At 48.8% G+C, this 23,352-nt stretch overlaps 1 protein-coding gene across 6 annotated transcripts; it reads left to right on the top strand.

The window, feature by feature from the left end:
- The first annotated feature begins 170 nt into the window (after positions 1 to 170).
- Positions 171 to 22,858, top strand: ZNF839 (zinc finger protein 839). Of its 6 annotated transcripts, none has more exons than XM_004055730.5 (8): positions 171 to 505; positions 6,440 to 7,342; positions 12,088 to 12,312; positions 15,027 to 15,119; positions 16,162 to 16,311; positions 19,286 to 19,423; positions 19,566 to 19,695; positions 21,815 to 22,858. In XM_004055730.5, the coding sequence occupies exons 1-8, from the start codon at positions 221 to 223 to the stop codon at positions 22,684 to 22,686; spliced, it is 2,796 nt and encodes a 931-aa protein (XP_004055778.5). In that variant the 5' UTR covers positions 171 to 220; the 3' UTR covers positions 22,687 to 22,858. The 6 variants fall into 6 exon arrangements, with proteins under 6 accessions (XP_004055778.5, XP_018865361.4, XP_055217577.2 ...); XM_055361600.2 differs by having other exon boundaries at positions 184 to 505; positions 22,595 to 22,858; XM_063698200.1 differs by having other exon boundaries at positions 192 to 505; positions 6,447 to 7,342.
- The last annotated feature ends 494 nt before the right edge of the window (positions 22,859 to 23,352 follow it).

Raw genomic sequence — 23,352 nt, forward strand, 5'->3', positions numbered from 1 at the left:
GCAATAAGGAAAATAAGGGGGTCCGCTCTGCTGATCAGCCCTAAGAGCCGCGGCGGTTGTCGGCTGGGGTGGGGCACTCCACGACTTTCCCGGCCAGACACGGTCGCCTTCCGAGGTGTCTTGGCCTGCGAGGCACTCGTAGCCCGCCCCTCTCCTAGGTGACGTACATTGGAGACGCCGTCGCTTAGCGGCCCGGGTTCGAGTCCCCGCCTCGGCCGCCATGGCGGATGCGGAGCCGGAGGCTGGGGGCGGCAGCGAGGATGGTGGCGGCGGCGGCGGCCCGGCTCCTCCGGGCCAGAGCGGCAGCGTCGCACGTGTGGCCCCGCTGGGCCCCGAGCAGCTGCGGCAGGTCCTGGAGCAGGTGACGAAGGCGCAGCCGCCGCCGCCGCCCCCCTTCGTGCTGCAGGACGCGGCGCGGCGGCTGCGGGACGCGGCCCAACAGGCCGCCCTGCAGCGGGGCCGGGGCACCGAGCCCCCGCGCCTGCCGCGCCTGCTCCCGCCCCAGGTGAGGCGTCGGGAGGGACGTGGGGAAACTGAGGCCCGAAGGGGGCCGACGCCCCGCGGCGGGGCTAGTTGCTTGTCCAGGGAGGCTAGTATCCGTCCGGGTTAAGACTCAGGGCGTCCCCAGGCTGAGCTTCTTAGGGACGGCGTTCGGCTCCCACCTGTCACCACCCTGGCATTTTCACCCCAGGAGCCTCACTCTAGGAGCGGTTGCTCACGCTGGGCCCTGTGCCTGGAACGCCCTCGTGCCTTCTTTGCCTTCACAGCCCTGCTGGGGGCTTTTGCGTGCTCCCTAGCTCTTCTTACAGGCCTTTCACCGCTGGCTCAGCCTTTGTGGAGCACTTAGAGACCGTGTTCCCAGCACTCCCCACTATGTGCAGGAGGTGAAGCCTTGAACACACTTGATGAAGAACGAACATAAGGCAGGTTCTGGGATTGACGGGGGCTGCTTTAGAGTGGGTGGTCCCGTAGGCCAGACACTGGAGCTGAAACATAAATGAATTAAAAGGAACCAACTTAGCTTTTCAGTTGTAAGGTGCCAAGGCCCAGGCTTGGAACAAAGTTAAGCACAATACACTAGTTCGCTGCAGGACTTAACATCCTGGGTGACAGTGACTGATTTGTAACCGCAGTACCCAGCACAGTGCCTGATACACAGTGTTTGGAATATGTGAAAGCACTCTGTATACTACAAAACATCCTTTCCCAGTGGGTTTATTTCCTGGGCCACACACCTTTTGGTTGCTAGGGGAGTGATAACTAGAAGACGGTCGCCCAACTCCGGAGGGTGTAGCATAGCGCCTGAAGCCAGAGGGCCTACACGGCATCTGTAAAATTCCACCCCATTTCAGCGCTGGGGTTGTAAACAAAATTAGTCTCACCCCAAAATTGCCAAAAGAAGACAGCTTTTTCCACTAGAAGAAACGGGTTAGGGAATAGAATCAGGAACCTTCACTCGCTGAGTTTTTTTGACTGATGTTAGCTGCTTAGGGTTGTATCTAGTTAATCATCAAGACTGGAGAGTTGTCTTGCTAAGGTTTAGGAAGACGAGTGTGATTCTGTCCAGATGCCACACTATCACTATCTAGAGGTGTGACCTTGGGTAAGTCAACCTTTTTGGACTTTGGTCTGGGTCAGAAGGATGCAAGGTGCCATCTGGGGGCAGCCATCTGCAAAGCCTCTGCTCTGCGCCCGGCACTGTGCTGGGCCGCTCAGTTTTCAGCGGTGTTTTTGTACCGGCATTTTGCAGGTGGGAAACAAGCTCAGGGAGGTTGCGTGGCTTTGCCCAAGGTCCCTCAGGTGTGGCTGCTCTCCCTAGCCCCTGTACTCCTCACCATACCCTGCTGAATATGGCCACAGCTTTTTGGGTTTGGAATCCAAAAATGACAAATTTTTCGTAAAGCAAAAGCAAACTTATTCGAGCTTAGGCAGCATGATGGGATTGTATTTTGTAGCTAATCTAATGGAGACGATATAAATTCTACCTGCAATAATATACCTTTGCAGCACATTCTTTTAATACTCTTTCAGCCCCAGCTGTGTCATGGAGGCCACAAAGGCAAACCGGATGCGTACTTTGCCCCTCAGTAGTTTATGAACTAACAGGAGATGAAACAAGACCCAGATAACTTCTAGTCAAGGCCAGAAAGCTAAAGATAGTGAAAAAGAACTGAATGTATTTAGAGAAAGGGAGATTGTTCCTGGCTGAGGACATCAGAAGCAGCTTTGTTGAAGAAGTGGTATCTGAACTAGATTTGAAAGGGTGTGTCTGAGTTGAAAATGCAGAAGGGGAGAGACAGGTTCTGGGGCGGTTGGGGGTGCATTTCAACAACCACAGCAGAAGGCCCAGTGTTCGCTCTGGGGGTGGTGTGGATCAGCAGCACAGACCAATGGACACACTTGGGTCAGATCGAGGCGCCTGTCTCTCCCCATCCTCCCTCTTCCCCACCGCACAGAAATTTCCAGTTCCATCCAACATGCTGTGCCCCTTTTCATGCATCCGTGCATTTACACATGGATGTGTGCCCTTTTTCACCTGGCAAAAATTCTCAGCCTTCAAAATGCCCCTCAGAGATCACTGCTTCTGGGCAGCCCACCACCTCTAGGCTGTTCCTGCCTCTTGATTGCACCTGTTGTACCATGATGACATTTTTCCTGTCTGCCTCACCTGTCTGCATTCGTTAGGGAAGCTTGTCTGCCTTCAGAATCATCAGTGGAGCTTTTGAAAGGGCAGATCTTGGGGCCTCATCCCAGGAGATCCGATTCAGCAGGTCTGCGGGGACTGAGGCATGGCAGGGGAAACCGCCCCCATCTCAAGGGTGAGGCTAGGACTTGGCTCCTGTGTATGTATTCCACCCAGAAATACTGAGTTAACATTAGCTGAATTAACTAAACAAAGTATCAGGCATAATACCCACAGGGTAAGCCAGTCAGGATAGAGGATAAATACATTATTAGTCTGGCTTTGCTGCTGTGGTTATCCTCAAACAGTAGGGTTTAGTGTATGTATGTATATGTATTAAGTTTTTGTTTTGGGGTTTTGAGACAGGGTCTTTCTTTCTCACCCAGGCTGGACTGATCTCGGCTCACTACAGCCTCGAACTCCCAGGCTCAAATGATCCTCCCACCTCAGCCTCCCGAGTAGCTGGGGCTACATGTATGCACCATCATGCCTGGCTAATTTAAAAATGTTTTGTAGAGACAGTGTCCCGCTATGTTACCCAGGCTGGCCCTGAACTCCTGGCCTCAAGCAGTCCTCCCGCCTCAGCATCCCAAAGCACTACGATTACAGGTGTGACTGGCAGTAAAATGAAAGAGATGGGGTTCTTGAAGGATATGCGCAGTCAATCTTGTTGTCATTTGATTCACAAGTAGCCCAGGAGTCGGGGTCTCCCAGGGCTATGGTGCCACCTCTCTACAATTCTTCATACAAAGTGTTGGCTGACCTCTGCTATTTGTACTAGTATAACAAGAGACAGACGAGAGACACACTCCAGCTTGATCTCAGTGAGGATCTTTATTCTGTCCTGTGTGACATTTTTGTTGATGCTCCACTGTTTGAGGGTCACACCAGAAGGTTGAGTCCAAAGAGGGCCAGTTGGTGGTCCCAAATAAGTGATTCTCAACCGAGGGCAGTTTTGCCCCACAGGGGGCACTTGGCAATGTCTTCATTGTCAGGACTCGGGATCACTACTGGCATCTAGTGGGTAGAGGCAGAGATGCTGCTGGCCATCCTCCAGCCATCCATGTCAAAGGATTATGTTCTGAAATGTTGGTTGGGAAATCGTGCTCTGGATGATGAGGTTTGCTTCTTTTTCTCCCTGGAGGAAAATGCTCATTATTTCTGCTCTGTGAGGGCGGGAGACTTGTTTCTTTTGCTTCCCTGTCCTTCTCCCCTAAGCTGTAAGACAGCTGTTTCCCTGACACCTGTAACAGTGTTTCTGGCACGCGGTCAGTGCTCAATAAATATTTGTGGGATGTTATTGAAGGTAGTTCTCCCCTTTGGTAGGTGTTTTGCTATTATAGACAGTGCTGCCTTGAACTTCGTAGAACAGAACATCTTTGTGGCCACCTGCGTGTTTTTTTTATAGAATCCAGGAAATGGAATTACTGGGTCAAAAAGCACATGTATTTGAAATTTTGTTAGATATATTTGTAAAAAGTTATTGAAGATACTCAGCCCTATGCCTAGGTACATGCCCCTGGAGAAAGTCACACATGTACACACATACATTGTGAAGATTCAGAGCAGAACTTAGGAACAGAAGGTTGGAAACCACCTGTCCATCAATAGGAGACTGGTGTACTCATACTGCAGAGAAAATGAACCCGTGAGACCTACGCATGTTAATGTGGATAAAATTCACGAAGCAAAATGAAGTAAAGAAACCCAGAAAAGCCCTTTCAAGTTGCAGGAGATGTTATCATTTATATAAAGTTTAAAAACATTTCAGAACTGAACTATGTATTTTTAGAAATATCTGCATATGCCACATAAATTTTTAAAAAGCATAAGAATGCTAAACAGCACATTCAGGACAGGGTGAGGAAACAGGCATGCAGGTTGTGCAGTAGGAAGCTGGGTAACATTGTTCCTTATGGCTTTGTTGTGGCTTCCAGAATTTCATTAAAAACTTTTTAAAAAACATGGGCCCACATTATGAATTACGTCTGCTTTTAGAGTACTAAAAACTCCAAGCAAAAACACATGGGTAACGCCGGGCACGGTGGTTCATGCCTGTAATCTCAGCACTTTGGGAGGCTGAGGCGGACAGATCATGAGGTCAGGAGTTTGAGACCACCCTGACCAACATGGTGAAACCCCGTCTCTACTAAAAATACAAAAATTAGCCAGGCGTGGTGGCAAGCGCCTGTAATCCGGGCTACTCAGGAGGCTGAGGCAGGAGAATTGCTTGAACCTGGGAGGCAGAGGTTGCACTGAGCTGAGATAGCGCCACTGCATTCCAGCCTGGATGACACAGCGAGACTTCATCTTAAAAAAAAAAAAAATTAACTGGTCATGGTGGCACACACCTGTGATCCCAGCTATTCAGTAGGCTGAGGCAGGAGAATCGTTTGAACCTGGGAAGTGGAGGTTGCGGTGGCACTCCAGCCTGGGCGACAGAACGAGACTCCATCTCAAAAAAACAAACAAAAAACCAGCCGGGTGTGGTGAGGCAGGTGGATCGCCAGAGGTCAGGATTTCGAGACCAGCCTGAATGGTGAAACCCTGTCTCTACTAAAAATACAAAAATTAGCTGGGGCGTGGTGGTATGCGCCTGTAATCCCAGATACTTGGGAGACTGAGGCAGGAAAATCGCTTGAACTCGGGAGGCCGAGGTTGCAGTGAGCCAAGATAGTGTCGCTCCACTCCAGCCTGGGCGACAGAGCAAGGGTCCGTCCCAAAAGAAAAAGAAAAACCTCTCATGGGTAAAACTGTTAAGAAGGCTCTTATCTCTTAACTGGTCATGAAATCAACTTAGTGGATTATGACTAGTATTTTTTAAAAAGTGATGTAGAATAGGGCTGGGCGTGGTGTCTCACACTGGAAATCCCAGCACTTCGGGAGGCCAAGGCAGGTGGATCAATCACTTGACGTCAGGAGTTTGAGACCAGCCTGGCCAACATGGTGAAACCCGTCTCTACCAAAAAATACAAAAATTAGCTGGGTGTGGTGGCAGCTACTCGGGAGGCTGAGATGAGAGAATCGCTGAAACTGAGAGGCAGAGGTTACAGTGAACTGAGATCGCGCCACTGCACTCTAGCCTGGGTGACAGAGTGAGACCCTAATCTCGGAAAAAAAAAAAAAATGATGTAGAATAGATACAATCAGCGAGCATTTATATAGGGATGGTAAGTAGTTCCATCAACTTCTTATTTTATTTATGTATGCAGATATTTATATACATGTGTACTAGGTCATAATGTAAAATGTATCATTGTGGTCTCTGTTTTTGTTTTTGTTTTTTTCAGATGGAGTCTCACTCTGTTGCCCAGGCTGGAGTGCAGTGGTGCTATCTCAGCTTACTGCAACCTCCTCCCGGGTTCAAGCGATTCTCATGCCTCAGCCTCCTGAGTAGCTGGGACTACAGGAGTGCATCACCACGCCCAGCTCATTTTTGTATTTTTAGTAGAGATGGGGTTTCACCATGTTGGCCAGGTTGGTCTCGAACTCCTGACCTCAAGTAATCGGCCTGCCTTGGCCTCCCAAAGTGCTGGGATTACAGGTGTGAGCCACCAAGCCCAGCTTATATCACTGTGGTCTCTGCTCAGAAAGGTCTGGAAAATACCACCTTAGTACAAACACATTACATCAATTTTTATATGTAAGATGTAATTTAGAAAAAATGTCAATAATGGGTTTATGACAAGAGTGAAATTGCAGACATGTTCATAAGCACAATGCTTCTTTTCTCTTTCTTGTCTTTCTGTACGCAAGCAACTAGAAGCCATTTGTGTCAAGGTAACGTCTGGAGAAACAAAAGGTCAGGAAAGGCCAATGCCCCTACCGACCACAATCCAGCCCCAAACTGCAAGAAAGAGCCAGCCGCCCCGGGGGAATTCCTGCCTGGTAGGGCTCCACATCGCCAGCCCTCAGCTGCTCAGGGTACAGCCGCTTGTGAGAACTGAGCCACAGTCCTGCTTCCTAAGTGACTTACGCCAACCTCCTGCTCAGGGGTTTGTACAGAGACCACTGCCAGCCCTCCAGGTGGTCCCTGCAAAGAGAGTCCCAGCCCCCAAGGCTCCAAATGAACAGGGCTCCATGTTGACCCCTTTGTCTGCCTCTGACCCGCTGGCAGTAACATCTCTTTCATCCGGTTCAGCACATCCATGTATTTCCAACTTGCATACAAGACATACTGAGAAACTAAAAAAATCGTTAAAAGTAAAGACACGTTCTGGACGGGTATCTCGACCTCCCAAATATAAAGCTAAAGATTATAAGTTCATAAAAACAGAGGATTTGGCAGATGGTCATCTGTCAGATTCTGATGATTATTCAGAACTCTGTGTGGAAGAAGATGAAGATCAGAGGGAGAGGCAAGCACTCTTTGACTTATCGAGCTGCTCCCTGAGGCCCAAAAGCTTTAAGTGTCAGACTTGTGAAAAGTCATATATAGGGAAGGGGGGACTGGCCCGACATTTTAAACTTAACCCAGGCCATGGCCAGCTGGACCCCGAGATGGTGCTGTCTGAGAAAGCCAATGGAAGCACCCTCCGGGGGTGCACGGAGGAAAGGACGCTCAGCCTGACCTCCCTGGGGCTGTCCACGCCAGCGGCTCCATGTGAGGGAGGGGCCCGCTCCTGCTTGGTGACAGAGTCAGCACGCGGTGGCCTGCAGGTAATGTTTCTGTCTGGGTATGTGTCTTTTTATTTGGCTGTTCTTGGATTGCTATAAAGAAATACCTGAGACCAGGTATTTTATAAAGAAAAGAGGTTTAGTTGGCTCACGGTTCCACAGGCTGTACAGGAAGCATGGTGCTGGCATCTGCTTAGCTTCTGGGGAGGCCTCGGGAAACAGTCACGGTGAAGGCAGGGTGGGAGCAGGCGCCTCATATGGCCACAGCAGGAACAAGGGGCAGGGGGAGGTACCACACACTCATTTATTTTTTTTGAGATGGATCCTTGCTCTGTCATCCAGGCTGGAGCACAGTGGCCTGATCTTGGCTCACTGCAACCTCCGCCTCCCCAGTTCAAGTGATTCTCCTGCCTCAGCCTCCCAAGTAGCTGGGATTACAGGCGTCCACCACCACGCTTGGCTAATTTTTGTATTTTTGGTAGAGACAGGGTTTCACCATGTTGGCCAGGCTGGTCTTGAACTCCTGACCTCAGGTGATCCGCCTGCCTCAGCCTCCCAAAATGCTGAGAGTACAGGTGTGAGCCACCACGCCTGGCCACCACACACTTTTAAACAACCAGATATCATGAGAACTCACTCACTGTCATGCTAAACCAGCCATGAGGGTTCTGCCCCCATGATCCAGCAGTCACCTCCCACCAGGTCCCACCTCTAACTTTGGAGATTACACTTCAACATGAGATTTGGTGGGGACACAGATTCAAACCAAATCAGTCCCAGTTCCTGCCCCTGCCTGCTCATCATCCTTACATTGACCTTTATGGCGTCTGATCTGATGGGGATTCAGGCGAAGGCTGTAGTGGGACCAGAATCATTCTAGTGGAGGATCTGAGACCCCCACGTTGTCTGCACTGCTGCCAAACAGGCCAGGAGATGTGTGTCTTCTGTGTGCCAGGATGATTTCGTGAGCACATCTGATGGGAATGCATCCGTCAGCTCTAGGTTTGGTCAGTAAAACCAATGGCAGTGTGCTCTTGGCTGATGTTGCCATTACAGAGGGTGTTGTTGAGAAAAGGAGTCCCCGGGGGTGCTTCTGGAGTGTCAACAGCCCCTGGCTGCTTAGCGTGTCCTCTCCCCCTTCTGCTGCTTCTGCAACTCCTGATAAAGTAGGTGTGAGTCGCTATGAATTTGCATTATCACATCAAAAAATTTTTTTCTAAAAGATTTTATTGAGACAGTTGCAGTGGCTCACACCTGTAATCCCAGCACTTTGGGAGGCCGAGGCGGGCGGATCACCTGAGGTGACGAGTTCGAGACCAGCCTGGCCAACATGGTGAAACCCCATCTCTATTAAAAATACAAAATAAGCTGGGTATGGTAGCACATGCCTGTAATCCCAACTACTTGAGAGGCTGAGGCAGGAGATTTGCTTGAACTTGTGAGGCGGAGGTTGCAGTGAGCCGAGATCGTGCCATTGCACTCCAGCCTGGGCAACAAGAGTGAAACTCCATCTCAAAAAAAAAAATAAATAAAAAAAAATATATATATATATATATGTATACACACACACACACGTAGTAAAAAACACATAGCATGACATTTACCATCTTAACCGTATTTAAGTGTGTGGTTCAGGGGTGTTAAATACATTCACAGTGTTGCGCAACCATCACCCCCACACATCTCCAGAATTCTTTTCATCTTCTAAAACTAAAACTCCGAGCTTCACGTTGGGCTAAGTGAAAAAGAAACAGAAAACTAAAAGTCTGTCCCTGTAAACACCAACTCTCCATTCCCTTTTCCCCCAACCCTGGCGGCCACTATCCGACTTTCTGTCTTCTATGATCTTGACTACTCTAATTTCCTTATAGAAGTGGAGTCACAGGGTATTTGTCTTTGTGTGGCTGGCTTATTTCACTTTGCACGATATCGAAGGTTTATGTTGCAGCGAGTGTCAGAATGTCCTCCCTCTGTGAGACTGAGTAGTATCTCACCGTGTGTACGTACCACATGTTGCTTATTCAACTGTCAATGGACACGTGGGTTGCTTTCACCTTCTGGCTATTGTGAATGATGCTGCTATGAACACAGATGTTCAATTACATCTTTGAGACCCTGCTTTCTATTTTTTTTTTTTTTTTTGAAATGGAGTCTTGCTCTGTCGCCAGGCTGGAGTGCAGTGGCGCGATCTCAGTTCACCGCAACCTCTACCTCCCGGGTTCAAGTCGTTCTCCTACCTCAGCCTCCCGAGTAGCTGGGACTACAGGCACGAGCCACCACACCCAGCTAAGTTTTTGTATTTTTAGTAGAGACAGGGTTTCACCATGTTAGCCAGGATGGTCTCGATCTCTTGACCTTGTGATCCACCACCTTGGCCGCCCAAAGTGCTGGGATTACAGGCGTGAGCCACCACGCCCGGCCCAATTTCTTTGGGTATATATCCAGAAGTGGAATTGCTAGATTTTAAGTGGAATTATCTTCTTTATTTTCTTTTCAAATTGTTCATTGTTAGTGTTTAGAAATGCAGCTGATTTTGTGTATTTACTTTTTTTTTTTTTTTCAGTCTGACTCTGTTGCCCAGGCTGGAGTGCAGTGGTGTGATCTCAGCTCACTGCAACCTCTGCCCCCTCGTTTCAAGCAATTCTCCTGCTTCAGCCTTTTTAGTAGCTGGAATTACAGGCGTGTGCTACCATGCCTGGCTACTTTTTATACTTTTAGTAGAGACGGGGTTTCACCATATTGGCCAGGCTGGTGTCCAATTTCTGGCCTCAAGTGATCTGCCCACCTCAGCCTCCCAAAATGCTGGGATTATAGGCATGAGCCACTGCGCCTGGCCTCATTTATTAATTCTAATATTTGTGTGTGTGTGTGTGTATGTGTATGTGTGTGTCTAATCTTTAGGCATTTCTACATATAAGATCATATCTGCAAATAGAGATAATTTTACTTCTTTCTTTCCATTTTTTTTTTTTTTTTTGAGACGAAGTTTTGCTCTGTCACCCAGGCTGGAGTGTAATGGCGTAATATCAGCTCACTGCAACCTCCATCTCCTGGGTTCAGGCGATTCTCCTGCCTCAGCCTCCCGAGTAGCTGGGATTACAGGTGCCCACCATCATGCCCAGCTAATTTTTTGTATTTTTAGTAGAGACAGGGTTTTACCATGTTGGCCAGGCTGGTCTTGAACTCCTGACCTCAGGTGATCTGCCCGCCTCGGCCTCCCAAAGTGCTAGGATTACAGGCATGAGCCATTGTGCCCAGCCTCAGATTTTCTACTTCTTTGTGATTTAGTTTTGGCAGGTTTTGTGTATGTAGGAATTTGTCCATTTCATTTAGGTTATTCATGTTGTTCAGTAGTTGTAGTATTTAGTATTCTATTATAATTCTCTCTTTTTTTAATTTTTATTATTATTTTTTGAGACGGAGGTTTGCTCTTGTTGCCCAGTCTGGAGTGCAATGGCATGATCTCAGCTCACTGCAACTTCTGCCTCCTGGGTTCAAGGGATTCTCCTGCCTCAGCCTCCCTAGTAGCTGAGATTACAGGCATCTGCCACCATGCCCAGCTAATTTTTTGTATTTTTAGTAGAGACGGGGTTTTACTATGTTGGCCAGGCTAGTCTCAAACTCCTGACCTCAGGCAATCCACCTGCCTCAGTCCCCGAAAGTGCTGGCATTACAGGCGTGAGCCACTGCTCCCCGCTCTTTTTTTTTTTTTTTTTTTGCGATAGAGTCTCACTGTGTTGCCCTGGCTGGAGTGCAGTGGTGCGATTTCAGCTCACTGCAACCTCCACCTCCTGGGTTCCAGTGATTCTTCTGCCTCAGCCTTCAGGCGTGCACCATCACACCTGGCCAATTTTTGTAATTTTAGTAGAGACAGGGTTTCACCGTGTTGTCTAAGCTGGTCTCAAACTCCTGACCTCAGGTGATCCACCCGCCTCGGCCTCCCAAAGTGCTGAGACTACAGGCATGAGCCACCGGGCACGCCTGGCCTTTATTTTATTTTTCTACGTTATTATTCCTATTTTCAGAGGAGGGAATTGTCAGGGAATGAGGAAATAGGACATGAGGACAAGGCCAGATCTAGGGTTCTCTTCAAAAGCCATGCAGATGCATGGAGACAGAAAGAAGACTGGTGGTTACCAGGGCCTGTCGGGAGGGAGGAAGGAGGAGTGACTGCTAATGGGTACAGTTTCTTTCTGAGCTGATGAAACTGTGTTGGAATTAGATAGTGGTTATGGTTACACAATTTCGCAAATATTTTGTATCCACTGAATTATATACTTTCAAAGGATGAATTTTATGGTATTTTAAATCTATCCAGTAAAATAATTTAAAAGTTTAAAAAGTCATGGATACATAATGAATTAGGAACAAAATTCAGGTCAGGTTTTAAAATGACAGTCACATCAGAGAAATCTTTTTTTTTTTTTTTTTGAGACAGAGTTTCCCTCTTGTCACCCAGGCTGGAGTGCAGTGGCACCATCTTGGCGCACTGCAACCTCCGCCTCCCAGGTTCAGGTGATTCTCCTGCTTCAACCTCCCAAGTAGCCAGCACTACAGGCGTGCGCCACCATGCCTGGCTAATTTTTTGTATTCTTAGTAGAGATGGGGTTTCACCATGCTGGCCAGGTCGGTCTCAAACTCCTAACCTCAAATGATCCACCCGCCTTGGGCTCCCAAAGTACTGGGATTTCAGGTGTGAGCCACGACGCCCAGCCACTAAAAGGTTTTTATGGGGTATATAAAGCATGATTGTTTTATTTTGCTTTTGGGTGTGCAACACTGTCTAGAATGGTCAGTCTGTAGACGTTGAAGAGACATTGCCATCTGAACCAGAAAATGGAGCTCTTTTGCGATCAGAGAGATACCAAGGACCTAGAAGACGCGCATGCTCAGAGACCCCTGCAGAGTCCCGCACAGCTGTCCTCCAGCAGAGAAGAGCCGCTCAGCTACCTGGTGGCCCTGCTGCGGCAGGGGAGCAGAGGGCGTCGCCAAGCAAAGCCAGGCTTAAGGAGGTACCTCACTCTTAATCCCTGTGCTTGAAACCCGTGTCTTTAGCATGGATGTGGCAATTCACTATCAATTTCTGAATCACCTAAACAGTTCACCTGAAATGTCATTGCATTAAGTGTGTGATGATGCCAAGGACAGTAATATCTGAACTAATTCATACTCTTACCTGTTTAAAGTGACTGTACAGCCTTTAGTGTAGCTCCAAAAGCTGCTTGACTTGATAAGTTTTGGAATAATTATAACCTGTGTTTATATGGAAGCAGTTTAGAAAACAACGGAAGTGGTTTTCAAAACCATTCTTTTTTTTTAGACGGAGTCTCACACTGTCATCCAGGCTGGAGTGCAGTGGTGCCATCCCGGCTCACTGTGCTCCTCCACCTCCCAGGTTCAAGCAATTCTCCTTCCTTAGCCTCCTGGGTAGCTTGGATTACAAGCGCCTGCCAACCACACCCAGCTAATTTTTCTATTTTTAGTAGAAATAGGGTTTCACCTTGTTGGTCAGGCTGGTCTCAAACTCCTGACCTCGTGATCCACCCGCCTTGGCTTCCCAAAGTGCTGGGATTACAGGCATGAGCCACCATGCCCGGCCTTCAGAACCATTCTTGACTTACAGATGATAATTTCTCCAGAAATGGATATTAATTTATACATTTACTGGGTGTCCATCAAGTATCAGTCCCTGTTCTAGGGATGGAGGGGACAGTGTGCACAAGATAGACAGGGCTCGGCTCTTAGGGGAGAAACAGGACAGTCAAACCAGTCATCTGACAAAACTGTCAGTTGAGGCCGGGCACGGTGGCTCACACCTGTAATCCCAGCACTTTGGGAGGCCGAGGCGGGCGGATCACCCAAAGTCAGGAGTTCGAGACCAGCCTGACCAACATAGTGAAACCCCGTCTCTACTGAAAATACAAAAATTTAGCCAGGTGTTCTGGCGTACACCTGTAATCCCAGCCACTTGGGAGACTGAGGGAGGAGAATTGCTTGAACCCAGGAGGCGGAGGTTGCAGTGAGCCAAGATCATGCCATTGCACTCCAGCCTGGGGGACAAGAACGAGACTTCGTCTCAAAAACAAAAACAAAAACAAAAAACTGTCAGTTGAACCTAAGTGTTAAGCAGAAAATTGTGGAGTTTCCCTGTCTGCTGTTATTAAGCTCATACAGAATTTAGGTCAGGCCATGGCAAGGTTATATCCCATATTCCCACCTTCTCCCACTTCCTGTGGAGTTGAAAGTCAGCTGGCCACTTCTTTCAAAAGATTTTTGAAAGTCTTAATTAAACATTTTTGTCTTATAATGAAAAGATTTTTCTGTAGCTTTTCTGCTTGTTTTGCGAGCATCTGTGGCCCTCCTCTGAAGCCCTTCCAGCCCTTTGCAGCTCCTACTCAATTTCTTGCTCTCTCCCTAAATGCCAATCTTTTTTTTTTTTTTTTTTTTTTTTTTGAGAGAGGGTCTCATTCTGTCACCCAGGAGCATAGTGGCTCAATCATGGCTCACTGCAGCCTCCACCTCCCAGGCTCAATTGATCTTCCTGCATCAGCCTTCCGAGTAGCTGGACCCACAGCACAGGCGCACACCCCCACACCCAGCTAATTTTTAATTTTTTTTAGAGACAGGGTCTCATCATGTTGTCCAAGCTGGTCTCGAACTCCTACCCTGAAGTAATCCTCCTGGCTTGGCCTCCTAAATTGCAGGGATTACAGGCGTGAGCCACTGCGTCTGGCCTTCTAAGCACTGATCTTGTGATCTCCCTGGACCTCAGAAGACTTTCTGTTTCTAGGACTTCCTCAGCTTCCCCCTCACTTTATTGCTTCCCTGGGGATCTCACCGTCCTCCTGGTTTCCCAGGCCTTCTTCCCTCTACAGACTCCCACGCTTCCCGTTCAGACCTCTCTCTGGTGCCTCAGATCTCTTCATTGAAACATCTCCACCTGGCTATCCTGTGAACCCCTCTGCCTTTCATGTCTGAGCAGAGCCCACAAGCTGGCTTTCTGTCCACCCCTGCATTGTCAGGGGCCACTTCGCCTACCCCAGGCTCAAGCTGGGAACCCAGAGCCATTCTTGACTTTCTCCTTCACTCACCCCTCCCCATGTCCTGTGGTCGCTAAGCCTGGAGGGCTGTGCTCTCCCCTCATCTCCCTCCCCTGCCACCCACATCCCTTTCCTTACCTGAGTCCTCATCTTTTCCTGACTGTACTGTGGGGGTAGTTTTGACTGCCTGCCAGGCTTCCAGCCCTGCCCCATCCTCTGCACCACCACCCAAGGCACCTTCCTAAAACCTCCCTCCACAGCTGCCTGGAGAAGGGAATCCAAACCTTGGCACCTCTCAGCCTGGGCCTGGGTTGCCTTTCAGCCCTTCTGGCCTGCCCGTCTCCAGGCGCCGCCTCCAGCTGTGCCACCCCCTCACCTGAGTATGCGGCGCAACCTGGATGAGTCCTGGAGGGCAGGACACACATCTCCTTATCACCATGTCGTTATTCCAGGGCCTTGCCCAGGACAGTGCCCAGAGCTTGTCATGGGGGACCCAGAATGGATCATAGTACTTCATTAAGGAGCAAACAAGTGAAATAGTTAATAAAGCAGAATGTTTAGAGTTACTTGGTCACTGAAATTTTTGGAGAACTTTCTGTTTTTTATGTTGTATATTGCACCAACTTGTTGGCTATTGGGAAATTCTTGCGGGACATTCAAAGGCATGAAATGCTTTCCCTTGGTAGTTCCTCCAGCAGTGTGACCAGGAGGATCTGGTGGAATTGGCTCTACCTCAGCTGGCTCAGGTTGTGACCGTGTATGAGTTTCTTCTGATGAAGGTGAGTACTCTTAGTGTTTCTAAATGATAGCGGGATGATTAGAAGTTATTTAGAAATAATATTATTATTTATTAATTATTTTTCAATAGCCTGCATAGTTGTTAATTTTATTTTTGAGACAGGGCCTTGCTCTGTCACCCAGCTAGAGTGCAGTGGCGCCATCGTAGCTCACTGCAGCCTCAAACTGCTGGTCTCCAGCAATCCTTCCACCTCAGCCTTCCAAGTAGCTGGGACTATAGGCATGCACCATCATACCTGGCTAATTTTTAATTTATTTAAAAAAATTTTTTTTGTAGAGATGGGATCTAGCTTTGTTGCCCAGGCTGGTCTCAAACTCCTGGCCTCAAGTAATCCTCCTGCCTCGGCCTCCCAAAGTGATGGGATTATAGATGTGAGCTACCGTGCCCAGCTCATAGTTGTTTTGGAAAGAGCCAGGCCATTTGGAATCGTTTTCCTTTTCCAGGACAGCTGAAGTGAGCCTGCTGGTCACACACCGTGCCTGGTGTGGGGGCCGCTGCCTGGGTAGCTGGGTGTCTCGGGCAGGTGCCCGTTTACTCCCTTGACTTTTAACTTGGTACGGGAGGAATGGAAGTGGCAGCCACAAATAATGGCCATCCTGGGCTCTCCTAGAACCCACTCGCCCCAGCTGGCCTCTTCTGCCCGCAGCTCTGCTCCTTCTGAGCCCACTCTGAGGCTGCAGCCCAGGCTGCCTGTGCCCCACACTCCCTCTGGAGCTGACAGTCCAGCCGGGGCTCAGGGCCTTTCTGCCTTCCCTTCCCACCCTGTCCAGGAGCTCACCCATGCCCTACATGGCCCCCACCCAGGGCTTGTTTGTTTCTTGGCCTGCTCCTCCCATGCCCATCCTGGCTTCTCTGCACCATGCGGGGCACACAGTAGGTGCTCACTGGGGACTGAAGGAAACGCACACCACTGAGGGCTGCTGAGGGGTTAAGGAACCGAAACTTTGTTTAGATTTTCTTCTGTATTTTCCATATCAGTGCCTCGAGTTTAAACTTTTTTTTTGGTCTTTATCTTCACGAAGGTTGAAAAAGATCATCTAGCAAAGCCTTTTTTCCCAGCTATATATAAGGAATTTGAAGAGTTGCATAAAATGGTTAAGAAAATGTGCCAAGATTACCTCAGTAGTTCTGGTCTGTGTTCCCAGGAGACCCTGGAAATAAACAATGATAAGGTAACAATCTCCCATGGCAGAAAGAGTTTTGCTCATAGAGTTAGCCAAAAGAAAGAAGGGCCACGTGCAGTGGCTTATGCTTGTAGTCCCAGTGCTTTGGGAGACTGAGGCAGGTGGATCACTTGAGGTCAGGAGTTTGAGACCAGCCTGGCCAACATGACAAAACTCAGTCTCTACTAAAAATACAAAAATTAGCTGGGCGTGGTGGCACATGCCTCTAATTCCAGTTATTCAGGAAGCTGAGGCACAAGAATCATTTGAACCTAGGAGGCGGAGGTTGCAGTGAGCTGAGATTGCACCATTGCACTCCAGCCTGGGTGACAGAGACTCTGTCTCAAAAAACAGAACAAAACCAAAAAAAAAAAAACTCCATGTATGAAGGAGAATGTTTTTAGTAATGACATTTTCCTCTTCGACCTCATTTTAGCTTTTTCCCATCAAGTGAAAATTTTTTTTCTTTTTGTTTTTTTGGGAGATGGAGTCTTGCTCTGTCACCCAGGCTAGAGTGCAGTGGTGTGATCTCAGCTCACTGTAACCGCCGCCTCCCAGGTTCAAGCAATTCTCCTGCCTCTGCCTCCCAAGTAGCTGGGACTAGAGGCGCACACCACCATGCCCAGCTGATTTTTTGTATTTTAGTAGAGACAGGGTTTCACCGTGTTGCCCAGGCTGGTCTCGAACTCCTGAGCTCAGGCAGTCTGCCTGCATCAGCCTCCCGAAGTGCTAGGATTACAGGTGTGAGCCACCACATCCGGTCCCCAGTTTTTTTTTTCTTAAAGCAATAAATGCTCTTCCAGAAAACTCAGAAATGAAGATAAGCTAAAAGAAAATGGAAAACACCATAATCTTCCCACTCACTGATGATCAGAGTTAAAACCTCAGGTATCATTTTCTTCTTTTTTTTTTTTTTGTTTTGAAACAGGGTTTGCCTCTGTCTCCCAGACTGGAGTGCAGTGGCACAATCACAGCTCACCGCAGCCTCAACCTTCTGGTCCCAAACAATCCTCCCACATAAGCCTCCTGAGTAGCTGGGACTACTGCCGTGTGTCACCATGCCCAGCTAATTTTTAAATTTTTCGTAGAGAAGGGGTCTCGCTGTGTTGTCCACTCTGGTCTTGAACTCCAGGGCTCAACTGATCCTCCCTTCTTGGCCTCCCAAAGTGCTGGGATTACAGGCATGAACCACCACGCCCGGCCCTGTTTTCTTCCTTATGTGGGTTTTTGGGGATGAATTATATAGGGGCCATTCATTTTTGTTTGTGGTGGTTCCGACACAATTCTCATTTCAGTGTCATTGTTATTATCAAATTGCCTTTAGCTACATTGGATTTTTTTGGGTGTTTTTGTTTTTTTGAGACAAGAGTCTCGCTGTCAGCCAGGCTTGAGTGCAATGGTGCCATCTTGGCTCACTGCAACCTCCCCTCCTGGGTTCAAGCGATTCTCCCACCTCAGCCTCCTGAGTAGCTGGGACTACAGGTGTGCACCACCATGCCCAGCTAATTTTTGTATTTTTAGTAGAGACAGGGTTTCACCGTATTGGCCAGGCTGGTCTCGAACTCCTGACCTCAAGTGATCCGCCCGCCTTAGCCTTCCAAAGTGCTGGGATTACAGGCATAAGCCACCATGCCCTGCCTTATTTTCTTAAATTATATATGATGAAAATGTAAAAGGTTTTTGCTAAGCCTCATGTAGATGCCCTCCACAGCAGTCACCTGTGTGTTTTTTAAACTCTTGAGTTTAGCAAGTGTGGGTATCATCCTGCTTTGAGGCGGAACTCGGCACACACACACTGTGCCTGCCCTACAGAATCCGGCTTTTTCAGCAGCTCAGACTGTGCCATCGCCTCTTGGGAGCATGACAGTGGCTCAGTTTGTGAGGGGACACCATCCAGGTTGGTCTGCGCAGAACCCACATGGCCCGTTTTCTCCTTTAACCTTGTTCTGCTGCCCTTCCTGCTGTGCCCACCCCCGTCTCATGCTCTGTGGGGTTCTCTTTATAACATCCATGTATAAATGATAACAGCTGTCTCAACACTTTCACATCTGGTGTTTACGTAGGCATTGCATATGGAGTCAAATCTCATCTTCACAAAAGCCTTTCCAGGTAGCTGTAACCTCTTGTCTGGATAAGTCAGGGAGATGGACAAGGGAGACTCAGGAGATGGTGGCTCACCAAGATCACCCAGGCCATGGGCAGAGAAGCTGGGATCCAGCTCAGGCCCCCAAGCCCATGCCTTTTTACCAGCTGGGAAGGGAGATCTGGGTGTGGGATAGGCAGGATCGTTTTTCTCAAGAGACCAGTGAGAAGTCAGTAAAGGAGGGATAGTGGGAAAGAAAGTTACCATGGTATCAGCTAACATTATTAAGCTCATGATAGCATTAAAGAGAGTGTTTTAAATGTTTTGTAAAGACTGTTCTGGGCTGAGCACAGTGGCTCACGCCTGTAATCCCAACACTTTGGGAGGCTGAGGCGGGCGGATCACTTGAGGCCAGGAGTTCAAGACCAGACTGGCCAACATGGTGAAACTCCGTCTTTACTAAAAATACAAAAATTAGCCAGGCATGGTGGTGCATGCCTGTAATCCCAGCTACTCAGGAGGCTGAAGCAGGAGAATCACTTGAATCTGGGAGGCGGAGGTTGTGGTGAGCCAAGATCATGCCACTGCACTCCAGCCTGAGCGACAGAGCCAGACTCTGTCTCAGAAAAAAAAAAAAAAAAAAAAAAAAAGATTGGTCTCCTCCTCTAAATTGTGCTCACATAGAACCTTCTAGTTTTTATAATCCATTTTTATCATCAGCTAGTCCATCTCACATTATATTGATCTTCATCTTTCTCATTGTTGAGATGGCATCTCACAGTAGGTGAGGAACTTTGTAGATTTAATTCTATGAAGTCGTTTAATTCTTGCATGTGAATGTGCTTCTGGGGGTGTGTGCTGTTTGGGTGAAGTTTATTCTCTTGGCCCATTTCTTTTCAGGTTGCTGAGTCATTAGGAATCACAGAATTCCTACGGAAGAAAGAAATACACCCAGACAACCTTGGACCCGAGCACCTCAGCCGAGACATGGATGGGGAGCAGCTAGAGGGAGCTAGCAGCGAGAAGAGGGAACGTGAGGTGGGCATGGCTGAAGTGGGTGCCAGGGGACTCTGTGCATGGTGAATTAGCGTGGTTTGGCTTCTTCCGTTCACACCAGGAAGAGGAGGTAGAGGTTTGCCTGTTCCTTCCTATTCTAGCTGATTGGGTCTTCTCTTCACAGGCTGCGGAGGAGGGACTGGCCTCAGTGAAAAGGCCCAGAAGAGAAGCCCTGTCCAACGATACCACTGAATCTCTTGCTGCCAACAGCAGAGGCCGGGAGAAGCCCAGGCCCTTGCATGCTTTGGCCGCTGGTGAGGGTAAAATGCTGTTTGTGGGGTGTATCCATGGCCTGGCAGCCCTGCTGACATGCACAGATGTGCCCAGGATTGCCACTTTTCAGGTTGGGTGACCTGTGCTGGATTTAAGGGGGCCCTCTGGTTTCTCAAGTTTCATTCCAGCCTCCCAGTGTTCTATCATTCCAGATTCATTCCCTGCGAGTCTTGAGGTCTTCAGGGTTTTCTAGAGTGCCTTGTTAAAATGGAGAGCCACAGGCCAGGTGCAGTGGCTCACGCCTATAATCCCAGCACTTTGGGAGGCCGAGGCGGGCGGATCACCTGACGTTGGGAGTTCGAGACCAGCCTGGCCAACATGGCAAAACCCCGTCTCTACTAAAAATACAAAAAAAACTAGCTGGGTGTGGTGGCGTGTGCCTGTAATCCCAGCTACTTCGGAGGCTGAGGCAGGAGAATTGCTTGAACCTGGGAGGCAGGAGGTTGCAGTGAGCCGAGATTGCACCACTGCACTCCAGCCTGGGTAACAGAGTGAGACTCCATCTCAAAAAAAAAAAAAAAAAAAAAAAAAAGGAAAGCCACCAAATGGTAGTAAACAGGCTATACCAGGAGGGTCCCAAGAGGTTAGGCTGAGACGGGTCCCAAGGACACATCCATCTATGGCTTGGCTTTCATGAGACTTCGCTGTACATGCCAGCTGAGATTTAACATTTGAAAACAAGACAGGTTCTGGCTTTTATTCTGGCTCTAGCCAGAACCTATCAACTAGGCACTTAAAAAATTATATATATAAATTTTTTTTTTGAGATGGGAGTTGCACTTTGTCACCCAGGCTGGAGTGCAGTGGCACAATCTCGGCTCACTGCAACCTCTGCCTCCTGGGTTCAAGCAATTCTGCTGACTCAGCCTCCCCAGTAGCTGGGATTACAGGCACCGCCATCATGCCCGGCTAATTTTTTTTTGTATTTTTGTAGAGATGGGGTTTTACCATTTTGGTCAGGCTGGTCTGAAACTCCTGACCGCAGGTGATCTGCCCACCTCGGCCTCCCAGAGTGCTGCGATTATAGGCATGAGCCACCACGCCAGCCTTTTTTTTTTTTTTTTTTTGAGATGGAGTCTTGCTCTGTCACCCAGGCTGGAGTGCAATGGCGTGATCTCCGCTCACTGCAACCTCCGCCTCCCAGGCTCAAGCAATTCTCCTGCCTCAGCCTCCTGAGTAGCTGGGATTACAGGCGCCCACCACCACATCTGGCTAATTTTTGTATTTTTAGTAGAGATAGGGTTTCCCCATGTTGGCCAGGCTGGTCTTGAACTCCTGACCTCAAATGATCTGCCCGCCTCAGCCTCCCATAGTGCTAGGATTACAGGCGTGAGCAGCCACCGTGCCCAGCCTGATGGTGATTCTTAATTGGGGCATGTGTTGGAACCACCTGGGGAGGTTATTGTGAAATACAGGGGCCTGGACCTCTGGGAATTCCAGGTCTGCGGGTAGGGTTGTTGGGAGGGTGTGGATGTGAGTATTTGGAAAGGCCTCTTTGGGTGATTCTCCAGCTCACTCTGATGAAGAACCACCAATCATTCATTCAGTGTTGGCATAAAATCACTGTTGCTGGGTGTGGTGGCTCATGCCTGTAATCCCAGCACTTTGGGAGGCTGAGTCGGGTGGCTCACAAGGTGAGGAGTTTGAGACCAGCCTGACCTACGTGGTGAAACCTGGTCTCCACTAAAAATACAAAAATTAGCTGGGCATGGTGGCGCACGCCTGTAACCCCAGCTATCAGGAGGCTGAGGCAGGAGAATTGCTTGAACCCAGGAGGTGGAGGCTGCAGTGAGCTGAAATCATGCCACTGCACTCCAGCCTGGGTGACAGAGCGAGACTCCATCTCAAAAAAAAAAAAAAAAAAAAAGCACACTGTCGAATGGCTCTTAGAGCATATTTTTAATACAAAATCTGTCTTTGTGAATAGAGAATAGGGACGTATTTTTTAAAATTGCTACCAATCCCAAGGAGCAAGGAGCATCGATGCTTTGACTTTTCTGCAGGGCAGGTGACTTGGCCTAGCTGGTTTTGGGTGGTGAGTGCAGTGAGTGGGCCATGACACAGTACACGCCATCTTCACCTGTTTCCCAAAATGTTTAGGTTTTTCCCCTCCAGTAAATGTGACTGTCTCTCCCCGTTCTGAAGAAAGCCATACAACGACGGCTTCTGGTGGCAATGGGAGCGTGTTCCAGGCGGGCCCGCAGCTTCAGGCACTGGCTAACTTAGAAGCCAGGAGGGGGTCTATAGGTGCTGCTCTCTCATCCCGGGATGTCAGTGGGCTGCCTGTTTATGCTCAGTCAGGAGAGCCTAGGAGGCTGACCCAGGCACAGGTGGCAGCGTTTCCTGGAGAGAGTGCTTTGGAACACTCTTCAGACCAGGACACCTGGGACAGCCTGAGGAGCCCGGGTTTCTGCAGCCCTTTGTCATCTGGTGGTGGAGCAGAGTCCCTGCCGCCTGGGGGGCCTGGACATGCAGAGGCAGGACACCTCGGCAAGGTTTGTGACTTCCACCTGAACCACCAGCAACCGAGCCCCAGCAGCGTCCTGCCTACAGAGGTGGCAGCCCCTCCGCTTGAGAAAATTTTGTCTGTGGATAGCGTGGCAGTGGACTGTGCCTACAGGACTGTGCCCAAGCCAGGGCCTCAGCCTGGCCCACATGGATTACTATTGACTGAAGGGTGTCTCAGAAGCCTTTCGGGGGACTTGAACCGGTTCCCCTGTGGGATGGAGGTGCACTCTGGCCAGAGAGAACTGGAGAGCGTGGTTGCTGTCAGCGAAGCCATGGCTTTTGAAATTTCCAATGGGAGCCATGAGTCACTGTCTCAGGGACAGAAGCAGATTTTTATTCAGACTTCCGATGGGCTTATCTTGTCCCCTCCAGGTACAATAGTGTCTCAGGAGGAGGACATTGTCATAGTGACTGATGCAGAGGGGCGTGCCTGCGGATGGGCCCGCCAGAAGGAGTTCCTCTAGAAGCTGTGGAGTCGGTCGTCACCGTGGAACCGGAGCCCTCACAGTGAAGTGGAGTCAGATCCTAGATTCATCTGATTTTATCCAGAGAAGGTCTATGGCAAGCAATGTATATTTTTCTAATGTGAATATTGCACAGGTGAACCTTTTATTTATAAAGTATAATGTCTTTCTACCCTGCTGTCTACATTTCTCTATGGAGCTTGTCATAATAATAGCAGATATTACCTGATTAGGAATCCCTGTGGCGCATCTGATGCTCATGAGTTTTTCATGATGGTGATGAGTAGCACTGCACTGTCACCTGATGATTGGCCCTGCTCCGTTTCCCTTCTCTCCTGGGAGATATGCTGCTTTTCCACCAGACTTGCTCCATACTAGAAGCTTCTTTTGGGTTCAATTAAAAAGAAAATAAGCTAGTCATTCTGGGCAGCATTTTATTGATGGAAGGGGGAAAAAGTCATTTCTACTTGCATGATTTTTAAAATTAAATTAAATTAAATTAAATTAATTATTTTTGAGACCAAGTCTCACTCTGTAGCCCAAGCTGGAGTGCAGTGGCGCGATCTTGGCTCACTGCAACCTCTGCCGCCTGGGCTCAAGTGGTTCTCCTGCCTCAGCCTCCTGAGTAGCTGTGACTACAGGAGCATGCCACCATGCCCAGCTAAT

This window comes from Gorilla gorilla, chromosome 15 (genome assembly GCF_029281585.2).
Source record: "Gorilla gorilla gorilla isolate KB3781 chromosome 15, NHGRI_mGorGor1-v2.1_pri, whole genome shotgun sequence".
NCBI classification, from domain to species: Eukaryota; Metazoa; Chordata; class Mammalia; order Primates; family Hominidae; genus Gorilla; species Gorilla gorilla.

Coding starts and splice junctions, on each gene's coding strand:
- ZNF839 (XM_004055730.5), top strand. CDS start 221: ATGGCGGATGCGGAGCCGGAGGCTGGGGGCGGCAGCGAGGATGGTGGC. Junction 12,313..15,026: donor GCAAAGCCAGGCTTAAGGAG/GTACCTCACTCT, acceptor TTCCCTTGGTAG/TTCCTCCAGCAGTGTGACCA. Junction 16,312..19,285: donor TGGAAATAAACAATGATAAG/GTAACAATCTCC, acceptor ATTTCTTTTCAG/GTTGCTGAGTCATTAGGAAT.